This window comes from Oryctolagus cuniculus, chromosome 10, assembly GCF_051225735.1.
Source record: "Oryctolagus cuniculus isolate XC-2025 breed Fujian yellow rabbit chromosome 10, ASM5122573v1, whole genome shotgun sequence".
Taxonomy (NCBI): domain Eukaryota; kingdom Metazoa; phylum Chordata; class Mammalia; order Lagomorpha; family Leporidae; genus Oryctolagus; species Oryctolagus cuniculus.
Window position 1 is genome coordinate 122,948,139 of NC_142876.1, and position 15,300 is coordinate 122,963,438.

At 56.2% G+C, this 15,300-nt stretch overlaps 1 protein-coding gene and 2 long non-coding RNA genes across 4 annotated transcripts in view; 2 read left to right on the forward strand and 1 right to left on the reverse strand.

The window, feature by feature from the left end:
• Window positions 1-1,856, forward strand: LOC108178810 (uncharacterized). The gene is made up of 2 exons (XR_001795545.4): window positions 1-684; window positions 1,134-1,856. It is a non-coding gene; the product is annotated as an uncharacterized LOC108178810 (long non-coding RNA).
• BHLHE40 (basic helix-loop-helix family member e40) lies at window positions 1,607-7,269 on the reverse strand. The gene is made up of 5 exons (XM_051831914.3): window positions 6,810-7,269; window positions 6,618-6,687; window positions 6,281-6,388; window positions 5,275-5,398; window positions 1,607-3,784 (listed from the first exon to the last, which is right to left on the reverse strand). Exons 1-5 carry the CDS (start codon window positions 6,887-6,889, stop codon window positions 2,925-2,927), a joined length of 1,242 nt encoding a protein of 413 aa, XP_051687874.2. The 5' UTR covers window positions 6,890-7,269; the 3' UTR covers window positions 1,607-2,924.
• Window positions 6,295-15,300, forward strand: part of LOC149124468 (uncharacterized) — a 23,186-nt gene continuing 14,180 nt past the window's right edge. For both annotated transcript variants that reach the window (XR_016214490.1, XR_016214491.1), the window contains exon 1: window positions 6,295-6,409. This is a non-coding gene — a long non-coding RNA (uncharacterized LOC149124468). The remainder of the gene's footprint in view (window positions 6,410-15,300) is intronic.

The window sequence follows — 15,300 nt, forward strand, 5'->3', positions numbered from 1 at the left end:
GTGTGTCCACAGGCGAGGCGGGTCAGCGCCGGGTGAGACCCTCCCGGCGGCCCGCGGCCCGCCTGTCTGCGCCGCTACCCCCCCACCCCGCAGCCAAGGCCCTGGGTCTCCAGGGGGCGTGGCACAAGGTGGGGAGGAAGGGGCTCCCCCCACACCCCCGCACGGAGCTGCGGGCCAGGTCAAGGGCAACGTGGAAGCCCAGGGGGCAGAGAGACAGCTGTGAGGCTGGGGCGCTGGACAAGGGAGGGCTCAGCAGGGGCACTCCTGGCGGCCAGCGCCTGGAACCTTGCTGTCTTTTTTTAGCTCAGGTTGCTCCAACCACTTCCTCTGTCCCCACAACCCTCCTGGACTCACAGCCCATGAGGGAGTTTGGCCTTGATTTCAACATCAGCCTCCCTCACCCGGGAGGAACCTGCCTCGTCTGGGCTCTTATCAAAGGCGCTCCTGGAGGCAGGAGGCGGGACTCCGGCCACCTGCCTGACCCTGTCTGGTGGAGAGGGCTGACCGCCTGGCCTGACACCTGCCTGGGCTCGGGGCACAATGATACCTTCGCATGAGCACCTGTGGGGAGCCTCTGACATAGGAAGCAATGGTGTCCAGGGCCAGATGGTGCTGAGTCTCTGGGGGCCGCAGACTTCCAGACGGGTCTGGAAGAGGGAGACCCCACTCTGCAGGCTGCAGCAGGTAGGGCCGGGCTCCCTTGGGAGGGTGTACCTGACAGGGAGACCCCACTCTGCAGGCTGCAGCAGGTAGGGCCAGGCTCCCTTGGGAGGGCGTACCCGACAGGGAGACCCCACTCTGCAGGCTGCAGCAGGTAGGGCCGGGCTCCCTTGGGAGGGTGTACCTGACAGGGAGACCCCACTCTGCAGGCTGCAGCAGGTAGGGCCGGGCTCCCTTGGGAGGGCGTACCCGACAGGGAGACCCCACTCTGCAGGCTGCAGCAGGTAGGGCCGGGCTCCCTTGGGAGGGCGTATCCGACAGGGAGACCCCACTCTGCAGGCTGCAGCAGGTAGGGCCGGGCTCCCTTGGAGGGCGTACCCGACAGGAATGCAGTCGCTCAAGGTGACAGGGAAAGGCCAGACTCAGCTGGGTCATTGTCCTCTTCGTTTCCCATGGAATTTCTTCTTTTTCAGTAAGAACACTTGACTAGGGAATGCCAGTATTCATCCACGCACAGTCCCCCAAGGAGAGGAAGTCTCGGAAGGATGCGGAAATTTCGGAACGCCTCCAGCAGCGACAGGACAGGATGTGGCGGATCCCTCAGACCTGCCAGGCGGGAAGAGCTGGAGTTCCCGGCGGATGCGCCGACTGGCCCCCACGATCCCACACAGCCACCCCCTCGACCTGCCCACCACGGCCAGCCCCGCCGGCAAGCTGCCCACACACTCTGTGATGGCATCCCCTGGTTTCCCACCCAGCCCTCAAGGCCGTAACGGGAGCTGGCTGGGGGAAAAGCACTTGCTGATTAACTGTGGGGCGACGTACGGGGTGAGCACAAACTGCTGGCATGCGTAAATTGACAAACACGAGAGCAGCCGTCACCTACCGAGCTGACCAGGCTTACAAGGCCGTGAAAAGGTGAACGAAATCACACCGGGACACATGCCACAGACCATCTCTCTCCCCCACGGGAAAGGACTGTTTTATTCAGTATTTTTAAAGACTACTTAACGTTTACGCATAGATAAAAATATTTACAATTTCACACCTTTAGGAAGGCTTCAAAACATAAACACTGTACCTCTCCCGAGAGAAAGAAAAATTCTTCTCTTCAAAAAACAGGAACACATTCATTTTTCTCACTTTCTAGATCAAGTAATTATACAAATAAACATCTGAGACATTTTCCTCTTTAATATATTTATATAATATATATTTATAACAGCTTTACAAATAAAGGCAACTTTATACCAAAAATAAAAACAGGAAAAGAAAGTCCTAACACGATTGGTGACCAAGCATAGTGCATTTTGATAAGCTGGTGGGGGCTGGCTGGCCAGGTCAGGCAAGCGAGGACTCTGGGCCAAAAGGAACACTTCTTGGAGGCAGACAGGGTCCCTCCAGGCGGGAAGGACCCTCCTGGGCCATCGGGCAAGAGGGTCAGCCCACGAGAGATCGCGTTGTGCCAGGGCTCGTTAGGGCTTTGAGAAGCTAAGCTTGCTTACAAGGGGTTTTCGGAGAGAATGTGAAACTAGGCCTAGCTCTGCTAAAAGGCAGCAATTTGCCACGGAGCCGTGTGCACCGTGGGGCATCTCTCAGGCCCTGGTCTGGTTCCCTGGCCGGCGAGAGGTGGCGACTGTGCCAGAGGCCGGCGGAACTCCGCTCTGGCGCCCTGGCAAGCCAGCTGCTAGGAGAGCCTGAGCGGGGAGCTACACGCTCTGTGCTCATCCGAGGCAGGGCAGGGGAAACCGCCCCAAACCACCACAAGTCGTGCCAGTGTCCACTACCGCGCCCTGTGCTGTGCCGGGGAGCTGGCTCTGACGCTTGCAGCCGTCTGCTGAGTCACGTCGGCAGTAAGGGGAGAAGGGTGGGGTCCCGGCAGCTGGCTCGGAGCCGCACTCTGGAGAGCCCTGTGCAAAGTACCTTTTCCTCCAGGCCACAGACCCGGCTCCCACACTGAGGCGTGACTCACGGCGCAGGCACCCCGCTCCCCAAACCCTGTGTGATCCGTCTGCAAGGGGGCTGCCCTCCCCGAAGTCTGCCCCAAGCCCCTCCACTCCAGGTAGCGAGTGCCCGTCCCGCCTGCACCATGGGGGCATCCACACGCGGGCCCACACTTGTGCACACGCTCACCCCGAATCCACTCTGCACTCCAGAGGCCCCCAGCACACACGCGGGGGCTCGCCGTGCTCACAGACGGGACGAGTTCTGTGTTTTGGGAGGCAGGGAGGAGGGATGGCGAAGCGGTGGGATCCCGTCGGGGGTCAGTCTTTGGTTTCCAGGTTTAAAGGGGGGATCTGCTTCAGAGCTTGTAGTAGGGCGGAAGAGTCGACAGGGTGGGCTGGCAGGGGCGAGGGGAGTCTCTGGGGCAGCAGCAAGGGTGCCGGGAGCTTGTCGGGGTTCACGAAGCTGGAGAGGGCGGCGGCAGAGGCGTTGAGGCCGGGGTACAACACGGGCACGGAGGTGGGGTACCAGCACTTCTCTAGCATGGGCAGGTAGGCGGTTGCCGACGGGGGGATCAGGTAGAAGGGCAGGCAGAAGGGCGGCTGGTGCGGGTGGGGGCCCAGGAACGGGGAGCCCAGGAGGTCCCCGCCCACGAAGGGGCCCTCATCGTCCGATGACGGCAGCAGGCGGCTCTTCTTGGCGGGGGGCTCCTCTGACTCCTGCTTAATGGTGCCGACCCGCTCCGCCGCGGCGAGCCTGCGTCCGTGGTGACCACTCCTCAAGTGCGGCTGCTCCCCGCGCAGGTCGCCCTTCTCCGACTCTCCCCCGTAGCCGCTGTCCGTGTCAGTGTCGCTGCCACTCTGCTCGCCACTCGATGGCGCGAAAGTCCGCTGGATGACGGGTACGCAGTTCTTGCCGGGGCCTTCCGAGCCTCTGGCCAGGGACCCTGGCTTCTCCTTGAAGTCCACGGCTTTGGGAGCCGGGTCTGCCGGCTTCCTAGCGGTCCCGCCCTGCAGCAGCTCGGAGACCACGCGGTGCAGGTGCGCCACGAGCTGCGAGGACCTCAGGTCCCGGCTGTGCTCGTGTTTGGCCAGGTACTGCAGCACCTCCCGGGCACACGTCTGGAAACCCGAGCAGAACATCTCCTGGCCGGCTTCGACAGTCCGCCCCGACAGCTCACCTGGGGGAAAACACCCAGAGGGAGACGTTTCAGAAGGCCCCGGGGTGTCCCGGGGCACCCACGCGCCAACCACCGGGGGCTTTCCTCAGGGTTTAACGCAGCACCTGCTCACGTGGGTTCCCACCTCCCAGAGTAACGTGCTCAAAGGAAAATTACACTAAAAAAAGAATACAGGGGCCAGAGCTGCGGTGCAGCAGGCTAAGCCCCCGCCTGAGGCGCCAGCAGCCCATCCTGGCTGCTGCTCTTCCGATCCAGCTCTCTGCTGTGGCCTGGGAAAGCAGTGCAAGATGGCCCAAATGCTTGGGCCCCTGCACCCACATGGGAGTCCCGGAAGAAGCTCCTAGCTCCTGATCCATTTCGGATAGGCTCTGGCCATTGGGGTCATTTGGGGAGTGAACCAGTGGATGGAAGATCTTTTTCTCTCTCTCTCTCTGTAACTCTACCTCTCAAGTAAATAATAAAAAAAAAAAATCTTAAAAAAAAGAACAGAGTAAAAATGACCCACAATGCTGCCACCCAGAGACACAACGTGATTTTTAATGTCCACAGAACTCCCCATCACAGAAATGGGCCGTGATTAACAGGGCCAGACTACACCTTCTCCGGCTGAGTTGGCAGGTTGTGCCCAAGTTTGCACTGTGACACGGCAGTCAACGTTAGTTTACAAACCTAAGGGCCAGTTTACAGAACGCCAATATCATCGTAGCAAAATGCAGACCAGAGTTACGACAGGAAGCAAAGAACGAAGGCGCACCGTCTCCTACAGGAAGCTGACACCCAACGCAAGCAGCACGCACGTAAACTCAGACTTGGCTCTGAGTCTCCCCATGTATTTTATTCATGCTCCCCCAGGAAGCAGGTGCGTCACTTTTGCATTTGAAGAGATTATAGCCCCTACTGGGTCTGGGGGATTCTTATGATCCCAGCCTCGGAAAGCAAGGCACAGAAGTGCGCCATGAGGGAGTGGGCCCAGGCGGCGTCCCCAGGCCACAGGGTTTGGAAGCAGTCAGACTGGAAGGTTGGAAGGTGACGGATTCTCTGGAAGTCAGTACAAACGAATGATGAAACTGCAGCGGTTTCGTTAGATTGTGCAATATCCCACGATACCTGGTGGCTATTCAAGGAACCACATGAAGCACAAGAAAAACTTCTGCTGTGGCCTGGCCAGGATCACGCCAGGAGGGGGAAGCCAGCAAACAGGCAAACACGGAGGGCATCCCCGTGATCTACTCCCCAGTGAGGGAGACGACGGCGAAACACCCGCCATGCAAATTCTAGGTGTCCTGGCATTTGCAAAGGCACTGGGGGAAATCTCCCGGAACTGGCTCTGAAGCCAAAATGTCACAGAAACATCTTATCACTCGACTGATCCACATGCACGCCGGGCAGCACCCAGCGAGAAGCCTGACCTTTGAGGACAGGGAAGGGGCACACGCAGTTTGCCGCGGGCGTGGGTCCTGCACCCCAGGCTGAGCCCCGGGGGCACTCACCGGCCTGTAGCCCGCTCTGCAGGGCCATGATCTGCTGCTGCTGCTGGTCGATCAGGCTGGTCAGTGCCTTCACGTGCTTCAGGGTCAGCTCCAGCACCACCGCCTTCTCCAAGTGGCCCAAAGTCTGAAATTAAGAGAGGGGTCGGCGGTGAGGGCGCGAAGTCCCCACTCTGGGACATTTACGAGCAGTGGGAAATGTCTCTGAAGGAAGTGAAAGAAAAAAAAAACCTTTCCTCGTTGGCTAAATTTAGTTTTATGGCCGTAGATCGAGGCTTCACAAAGACATCTATCAGTCCACTCACAGCCCCACCATCGGAGCAAAGATCCCACAGCAGAGGCATTCTGGAAGTGGCAGCTACCCGGGACACATTCCCCCAGCAGCCGCAGCTGACCTTAGCGCGGGGGGACCGGCGGATAGCATTTCCCTGCAGCGGTGTCGCCCGGGCAGGGACTCCTGCACCTGGCAGCCAGGACACTTTCGGAGGCTTTTTCCTGACACCCTAGAACCATCCAAGCTTTTCCCTCCCTCCTTTTCCCAACCGAAGGCTGTCGGGCCAGAAGGCTGTTGGCTACGGTCCAGCCGGGACAGGATGGAGAAATCACACAAGTCCCTTTATTTTTAAAAAAAGGCAAAGAAAGGAAAGAAAGTTTAAAGAAAAACAATTTTTTTTGCATGTTGTCCCGTTGCTCCTTTTAGGCAGGAAATATGGAGAACCTTGCAAGTACGCAGCAGGCCGTCTTCAACTTTATAAAAAGTAAGGCCGGCTGGTGTTGGGGGCCCACGTGGGTGGAGAGCTCCGGGAGGGTCTCCCTTCCTCTGCGAGGAGCTGCCAGAAAATCCCAGGGACAGGGCAAGGCGCCCCCCCTCCGCCCGCTCGGAGTCCCCCGGCCAGCTCGGAGTGGGCCTGCGGGCCGCAGTTCCTCGCGGGGCCTGCAGGCGGCGAGTGACCCCCGCCCGCGCCGGGGCAGCGGAGCGCGGCTGGAGAGGCGCCAGCTTCTCGCTTACTGTAAGTTTGAGATGTTCGGGCAGCAGGTCCTTGAGCTGCGCGATGCACTCGTTAATCCGGTCACGTCTCTTTTTCTCGATGAGCCGGTGCGGCAGTTTGTAGGTCTCCTGCGAGGCGCACGGGGGGCGGTGAGTGCGGGGGGCCGGGGTGCGCAGCCCCCCCTGCTCGCCGCTCGGGGACGAGTCGGCGGGCCAGCAGCGCCTCGCCCGGGACCGCCTTCTACCCCGAGCTTCCCACGCCGCTCTGCGGCCGCCCCGCGCCCACCCCTCGCCAGCCCCACAGCCAGAAAACTTTCCCTGGGGAGCCGGGACGCGGGGTCCCCGCGGAGGCGCTCACCTTGCTGTCCTCTCCGCGCTTGATTCCCCGCCTGGACTTGTACACTTGGTACATGTGGGCGAAATCCATCCTGCAGGGAGAGGGACCGGGGTGCGGGGCGGGGGTCGTGACTCGGCCTGAGCGCGGGCTGCCGTTCCACGCTGAACGCGGTGCGGGACGCGCCGCGGCCCGGGGAGGGGAGCGCCTGCTTACCCCGCGAGGTCTCCGTGCTCCAGCCCCGGCGCCTTCGGCAGGCAGGCAGGGGGCGGCTGCGCGCTGGGGATCCGCTCCATGGCGCGGCGAGCCGGGGCCACTGCGCGCTGCTGTCCGGGTGAGGACCGTCCCGGGAGGGGCGAGGGGCGAGGGGCGAGGGGGTCTCTCCGCGGGGCTCCTCCGAGACTGCGCTGCGCTGCTGGGGGCCGCGGCTCGGAGGTGCTGCTTCAGTTGGGGGCGTGCATGGCCGGGGTCTCCGCCGCCGGCTCCGGCTCCGCGCGCTCCCGGTGCGGTCTGCGCCGCGCGAGCCGAGTGAATGAGACGCGGGGCGGGCGGGGAGGCGGCAGGCGGCGGGGGGGCGAGCGCGGAGTAATGGAGAGGCCGCGGGCTGGGTTAAATGGGAGCGAGTGGGTGGGTTGGAGCTACGTGTTCTACCCTGTGACTCCAGGCACGTCTGGCCGCTGCCGGGGAGGGAAGGAGCGCCCTGCCCGCCCTCCCCCGCCGTCGTCACATGAGTCTCACGTGTCGGACAGCGCTCGGCGGCCGCGAGGGAGCCCCCTCCCCCCGGCCCGGCCCTGGCCCCCAGGTGTCCGCGGCTGCGGCCGGCCTTCCGCGAAGAGGGGGCGGCGGCGCGGCCGGGTCGTGCCCGGCCGGGTGGGGGGCGCGCAGGCTAGGAGCGGGGGGAGGGGTTGGCAACGTGGGCGAACCTGCCCCAGGGAAATGAAGTAAGTTCCCGTCTCCTGGGAGGGGACGGGGGAGGGCGGATCCGCCCGCGTCTGACTCAAGCCGGGAGAGGAATATCCCCTCGCTCGCAGCAGCCCGGCCGTCTTCCTCCTCCCCCGCCTGGCCCGCGGCGAGCAGCCGGCGCGCAGCGGCGGGGAGTCGCCCGGCCCCCGGCCCGGGGTTTCTTTCCGTCCCGCGTCCCTGCCCCCACCGCTCGGCGCAGCGTCCAGGAATTGCCCGCCTTGGGGAGGAACCGAGGGCGGGGCGGATGTCACCCCATGGGAAGCTGGCGAGCGGCCAGGCGCGGGGGCAGCCGAGGCCGCCGCCGAGCACGCCGCGCGCACCTGACCCGCGAGGGTGTGAGCCGCGCGCCCCTGGCTGCCCGGGAGCCCCGCTCGGGGCCACGGCCCGCGGGCGCGCACCCCCTGCCTCCGGGGGCCCGCGCCCTGCTGGCCGAGCGCGGAAGGGCCCCCGGCGCGGTGCCCGCCTGCCCTCCCTCCGCGCGCCCCGGTCGCCTCCCTGCCGGCTGTGGCGTTATACAACCGCGGCGGCGGCGGCCCTGGCGCTTCACGTGGCTCAGCGACGACCGCGCCCTGCGCTGGGTCGGGGACCGGGCCGGGACGCGGCGTCCGGGCGCCAGGAGCCTCGCGCAGCCCCCCGGCCCTCGCCGGGAGGTCCCAGCGGCCACTTGGGGAACGCGGCTGCGTGGAGTCCGCTGCCCTGGGCCACGGTCGTGCGGGTGCCCGGAGACGCGTGCGGAGCTTACACCCAAACCCTGCCCTTGACTGTACGGGCACCTGCGGGAAGGGGCCAGGCGGGCGCGCGAGGAGGAAGTTACCTCGGGACCACCCGGGGAGAGGAAAGAGAAAGTCAAGAAGTTATTTCTGTGTTTTTGTTTCATATTTTTAATGCCGGCCAAGTTGCCTGGGAGGAGGAAGCGGCGTGGGCGTGGGGGAGCCGAGCGGCCCCTGGAGCGCGGGGCGGAAAGACCCGCAGCTGCAGTGCGGGGCGCGCAGAGCCGGGGGCGGCCGGCGGAAATTCGTGGCTGCCCGGCGCCGGCGGGGGCGTCCGAGCGGCCTCTGCGCCGCCCCGCGCCGCACGTGGACAGGCGACTGCGCCACTGCCACCCTCGGCAGTCGCAGAGCGGCGCCCCGGGGTCGCCGGCGGCGCGGCCCTGGACAACCTGAAGAGCCGGATGCGTGCGCTGGCTCCGCTGGAGGCGTCCTGCGCTTCCTCCGGGCGGCCCCTGGGGGCTCGCGCTGCCCTGGCCCTGGCGTCCAGCTGGCCAGCGCGTGTGAGAAACGCCTGCTCCCTCCTCCTCTTCCTCCCTCCCCCACCCCCGGCCAAATGCGGCTGAGGGAGCGGGGCAGGCTGGAGCCCCGGGTGCGCGCTCTAGCGTGGCCACTCCGTGCTGCGTGGGAGCCGCGGTCCACCGGGAAAAGCCGCGCCCCGCGCCCGCCGCCGGCTGGTCGCGGTTGCGCCACGTTTTACCCTCACCTGGGCTACAGGTGCGAGCACCAGGACGCACATGCGCACTCCTCCTGGCTTCCAAGTGTGCTCGCCAGCTGCAGGACTGCCCCATCCTGCCCAGATTCTACCGTGTCCGTGTTAGGAGAGCCTGCTCTGCGCACAGCTCACGGCTGCTTTCAGAATCAACCCAGAAGAGTCCCTGCGCCGTGGGGCCGCGTCCCGCTGGCCGCTTCTGTGGTCAGCTGTTGGGTGCTGACTTTGGACTGGCTGTCAGAGGGGAGCTGAGAACTCCGTGTGTGGCTGTTCGCTTACTGCTCCGCCGCTCTTGACGGAAGGCGCTAGCATGAGCTCCATTTACCAGATCTGGGTCCTGGAGGGGGCATTACGCACCCTCCCCGGGAAATCGCTGCCTAGGGAGTTACGTAATCTGCCCCGGCTGCAGTACTGTGGGACGAGATATGGGGCAAAGCCCCACGATCGCTGGACTCCAAACCTGGTTCTCCTGAACCCTTTCTGTGGGTGCCTGGTGGAGTTGTATGGGTCCTGCACGGCTCAGCTCCTGGGGGCGCCCTTGGCTTTGCAGCCTCTGTGAGAGCGCCCCCTGGAGGTGTGCAGTGCAACCCTGCGCGCTGCGCTGGGTGGGCATTGCCGCCCTGTTGTAGCCATCTGCTCTGGGTTGTCTTCTCAGCTTGGAGATAAAGTCGTTTGGCTCAAAGAAGGGTGGGTTTTACTTTTCCTGGAGGGGCTCTTGCGAGGCCGATGCTGTGTGTGAGGAAGGGTGCGCTACGGGAGGTGCGGCCGGAAGTGCCACTGCTTGCTCAGGGATCTCTGTTTCCCTTTTATGGAATCGCAAACATTGTAATCACAGCTCACAGTGAGGAGTACAGTTTACAGTGTGACAACACACGCACTAAGAACAGTGGAGCGCCAGGTGGCTGAGGCGTGGCCCCAGCACTGCCCTCTCTCTCCTATGCTCCCGAGGAATCTCTGCTAGCTTTACAGCCAAGTCGGACTGCGGGGGAGAAGGCGGTCCAGAGCTCTCCAGGCAAACATTTCTCAAACCAGTGCTTCCCCTTGGTGCGTGCGTCCCGACCTTCAGGTTGGAAGGACGGTTCTCTGGTCCTGACTGGCTTCACAACACAGCAGTAGGTCCTGAGCCACCCCACACCAGGAATGGAGTTGGAGTTTGGGCTTGCCCCCCAGCATTGAAGCCCCTCAAATCGGCGAGGAAAGCGTGCATGGAGCCCACTGGGCCTGCCGGGTCGGTGGCTGTGTGAAGGCTGTGCGACTGCGTGCCCTTTGTTCCACACGTAGAGGCATCCTCTTCTTTGCTTCTTAGAAAAGATAACTGTGCCTCCTTGTTCTACAGAGAGAAACACACAGACCTGAAATGTTTGGTTTCTGAGTGTAGCCCCTAATCCAAAACAAGGTACAGAAATAAAAATGTGAATAGTTTCATATCCATCTACAAACATACATCGGCAGCACAACAAAACAACAAACTCCTTCTCCTAAACAAAGCTTCAGGTGCAGGTGGCTTCCCCATTTAAGGCACAACCAGAACCAGTCCTGCACAGCCTCCCTCAGAAAACTAGGAATTCCCACCATTTTATTACCCCAGAAAGTTCCATCACGCTCCTCGCAATCAAGCCCTTGCCCACACTTTCTGGTTGCTCACCGTGGAGTATTGCCCGTTACTGGGTTTTCCTGTCTTCTGAGTAAAATTTCTGTCACTTCGTTTGCTTTTGAGGTCCTGCCCTTTGCATGTGGAAGACGTTTGTTCTTTGTAAATGGCTGAGTGTACACACACACACACATACACAACACTATCTAGTCCATTGTTACAGCAGACGGGTGCTGTCCAGCTGGGTTGTTAGGAATGCATCTGCTGATTACTTCCGAGTACAGATCTTTTTTGTGAATGCATGTTTTCATTTCTCTCGGATAAATATTAGCAGTGGAATTCTTGGGTCAGGGGTTGAACATATGTTTGACATATATATATATATATGGCCAAGCACATCTCGGAGAGGTGTGACCACTCTACAGCACCGCCAGCAGTGAATGAGAATTCTTTTCTGCATACCCTCACCAGCCCTTAGTGTAGACAGATCTAAAAAAGACTTTAGCCATCCTGATGAGTGAAGTGATCTGGGACAAGATCATTTTAATTTGCATTTCCCTGGTGATGAGGGAATTTGGCCCCTTTTCTTGTGTTATTTGGCCAGTGGTATGTCTTTTTGTGAAGTAGTTGTCAGATGTTTTTACTTAGTTTTTAAATTGGATTAGTTGCCTCTTTTATTTATAGAAATATAACCCAATTTTGTTTACTGACTTCATCTCCTGCAGCCTTGTTTTTTTTTTTTTTAAGATTTTATTTATTTATTTGACAAAGTTATATAGAGAGGGAGAGACAAAAAGGTCTCCTCACTCCCCAAATAGCCACAACAGCCAGGAGCCAGGAGTTTCCTCCAGGTCTCCCATGTGGGTGCAGGGGTCCAAGGACTTGGGCCATCTTCTCCTGCTTTCCTAGGCCATAAGCAGAGAGCTGGATCAGAAGGGGAGCAGCTGGGACTTGAACTGACGCCCATATATGATGCCAGCACCACACGCAGAGGCCTAGCCCACTACGCCACAGCACCAGCCCCAGCCTTGTCATTTTATTGTTGAGTTTTTGGAGTTACTTACCCGTTCCAGTTAGAAGTCCTTTGTCAGAAATAAGATTTTGTGAATGATGTCTTTTTTTTTTTTTTCATTTGACAGGTAGAGTTATAGACAGTGAGAGAGAGAGAGAGAGAAGAATGATGTCTTTCAATGAGTAGCATTTTTTAATTGGGATAAAGTCTGATCTGTCAGTAGTTTCTTTTGTGGTTTGTATGTGTGTGTCTTTTTCAAAAAGAAGTTTGCATGACTGAAGTCATAAAAGATATTTTCTTGAGTTTTCCCCTAATCACTTGATACATATGACTCTAGTGTTTAGGCCTAGGATCTGCTTTAAAATTTGTTTAGAGAGTGAAAGAAGATTTTAGACCCTGTTTTTTGTCCAGGCAATAATGCCTTCCCGGTGTAACCGACTTCAGCCATTTCTCGTGGCTCTGTTTATTGGCTTCCTATCTTGTCCAAAGATGTGTCTGTCCAGTGCCACCATGATTTCACTTTCTTGACTATTGGAGCTTTATAGAGCTATTGAAATTGGCTGATCTAACTCTTCCAACTTTGTTCTTTTTAAAGCTTGGATTGGCTTTTTTTTTGGGTCCTTTGTATTACCTTATAAATTTTAGATTCAGCTTTTTTCTTTACTCGGATTTGTTTGTTAGCATTTTCATAGAGATCACATTGAATCTGCAGATCAGTTTAGGAAAAGTGGAGACTTCAACAACAGTACCTCTTTCTGTCTATGAATGTGGGACATTTTTCTGCTTATTTAGGTTTTCTTCATTCCATTGAGCGGATTTGATTTATTTGGGGAGACTATATACATATTTTGTTAGATTTATTCCTAGCTATTTGATTTTTGATGCCACTATAATTTTTTCATTATTAATTGTTGATATTGAGTATATGCAGAACGTAATGAATTAAAATTTTATTTTTCTTTTCATTTCCTTGGCAAAGCAGAGACAGTCAGAGAGAGAGAGAGAGAGAGAGAGAGAGAGAGAGATCTTGAATCTGCTGGTTCTCTCTCCAAACGTCCACAACAGCCTGGGCATGCTGTTGCCTGCTGAAGTCAAGAGCCTAGAAATCAATAGGAAATAGGAGTCTGCCACATGGATGGTAGGGACTGAAGCACTTGAGCCATCATCTGCTGCCTCCCAGGGTGCAGGTTAGCAGGAAGCTGGAAGAGAAGTGACATAGTCAGCTCTCCAGCTGTGCACCCCAGCGTGGAGTGTGGCATCCCCAGCAGGGACTTAGCCGCTCAGTCACACACCCGCCTCTGCGGTTGATTGCTGTATGGTGCTCTAGTATCTGCAACCTTGCTAATTCATTTACTGAGTCAAATGGTGTTTTTGATACAGTTCTTTTCATGCACAAAGACATTGCCTGTGAATAATGACAGCTTTCCTTCTTTCCTGATCTTGAAGTTTTTTATTTACCATTTCTTCCTTTTTCTCAAAAAAAGATTTATTTATTTACTTGAAAGAGTTACGGAGAGAGGGAGAGGCAGAGAGATCGTCCATTGGCCAGTTTACTCTCAAATGGCCAGAACTGCCTGGGTTGGACCAGGCTGAAGCCAGGAGCCAAGAGCTTCTTTCAGGTCTGCCATGTGGGTGGCAGGGGCCCAAACACTCGGGCCATCTTCTGCTGCTTTGCCGGGTGCATTAGTGGGGAGCTAGTTCAGAAGTGGAGCAGCTGGGACACGAATGGGTGGCCATATGGGATACCAGTGTTGCAGGTGCGATTTTACCCACCACGCCACAGCACCAGCCCTTTATTTACCTTTCCTTGCGTTAGTACTGAGGCTAGGACCTCTAGGGTAGTGTTCAGTAGAAATCCCAAGAGCCGTGGGCCAGTGTTGCAGCACAGGAGACCACCCCACCACTTGTGGTGCTGGCATCCCATGTGGTCCTGGCTGCTCAGCTTCCCACAAGCTTCCTGCTAATGTGCCTGGGAAGGCAGAGGCCGCTGGCCTGTGGGCTCAAAACCCCTGCCAGTGTTTTTGAGTACTTTATTATACGTAACAATAGGGAAGGTTTAAAATAAAAAATACTGTCTTCACAGACAAACTAGAAAAAGGAGAGCAAATTAAATACAAAATAAGTAGCAGAAAGGGAATAAGTGAGAGTCAACAATAACTAATAACAATAACTAAGTCAACTAATAACTAATATCCATGTGGGAGACCAGGATGGAGTTCTTGGCTCCTGGCTTGGACCATGTGGACAACGATCCAGCAGCTGGTTCTCTCTCTCTCTCTTCCCTCCTCCTCTTGCTCTCTCGGATGCTCTCCTTCTCAAATAAATAAATCTTAAAAAAAGGGGGTGGGGGGTTGTTATCTTTGCCTTCTCAATGTTTAATCAGCGAAGCGTTCAGTTTTGTCAATAAATAGGAAATCACATTCATCTTTTTCCATCCGGTCTGAGGAAGTTTCCTATGCTACTTTGCTGAGAAATTTGTCATGAAAGGATGTTGAATTTGTCAAATGCTGTGTTGCTGCCTTCAGGGAGACAGTTCTATGAGTCCTCTCTTTTGTTCTGTTAATATGGATTGCATTTTCGTAGTGTTAAGCTCACCTCGAATTTGTGAGACAAGCGTGTCTTGAGCATAATGTGGTCTCCTTCTTTTTACTGCTGTGTTTTATTTGCTGCCAGCTGTTCAGGATTTTCGTGCCTATGACTAAGAAGGTATACCTGTGCAGTGTTTCTTTTCTCATAATCCTTGACAGGTTTTAGCATGAGGGTAATGCTGGCCTCACACGGGAGCTGGGAAGTGTCCCGGAGTTCTGAGGGGGACTGGACAGGAGTGTTTCTCTCTCTTCCTTGCATTGAGAAGACACTTGTACCTCAAATTTTCCCAGGGGAAGGATTTTTTACTGTAAATGTATTCTTATTAATGGATATCAAGATGGTTACTTTTTTTTGTTCTTTTGTCACTTGGTGTTTTTCAGGAAATTTGTCTATTTCATTTAAATTTGTCGCTATATTGGTGTAAAGTTCTGAATATCTGTACAGTCTTTAGTGGTAGACATGTTTTCACTTTTTATAATTTTTGTTAATCTGCATTTTTATGTTTTCCTTGATCATCTTGATACAGCATTTTGTCAGTTTTTATTGATCTTTACAGAGATCCAAAGTTTGATTTTCTCTGTTATTGGTTCATCTTACAGTTTGTTGACTTTCTCTTATTCCCTTTCTGTTACTTATTTTGTATTTAATTTGCTCTCCTTTTTCTAGTTTGTCTGTGAAGACAGTAGTTTTTATTTTAAACCTTTCCTATTGTTACGTATGATAAAGTACTTAAAACTAAAACCTTTCTTTTAAGCACTACTTTCATAGAATCCTAGACCGTTCGCTTTTCTCATCATTCAGACTGAAATGTGTTCTAACATTCTTCATGATTTTTGACTCATGGATTATTTAGAAGGGTGTTGTTTAATCTGCAAACATTTGTGAATTTTTCTGGTGCGTTTTTCTTTTCATTCTGAAATAATTATAAAGCCATAAAAAGCTATAAAAATAATACAGAGAAATTCCATCTATCCTGTGCCCACTTTTTCCTGGTTTAACATCTTCTGTAACTGGAATGTACTCTTTTTTTTTTTTTTTTTTTTTTTTTGACAGGCAGAGTGGACAGTGAGAGA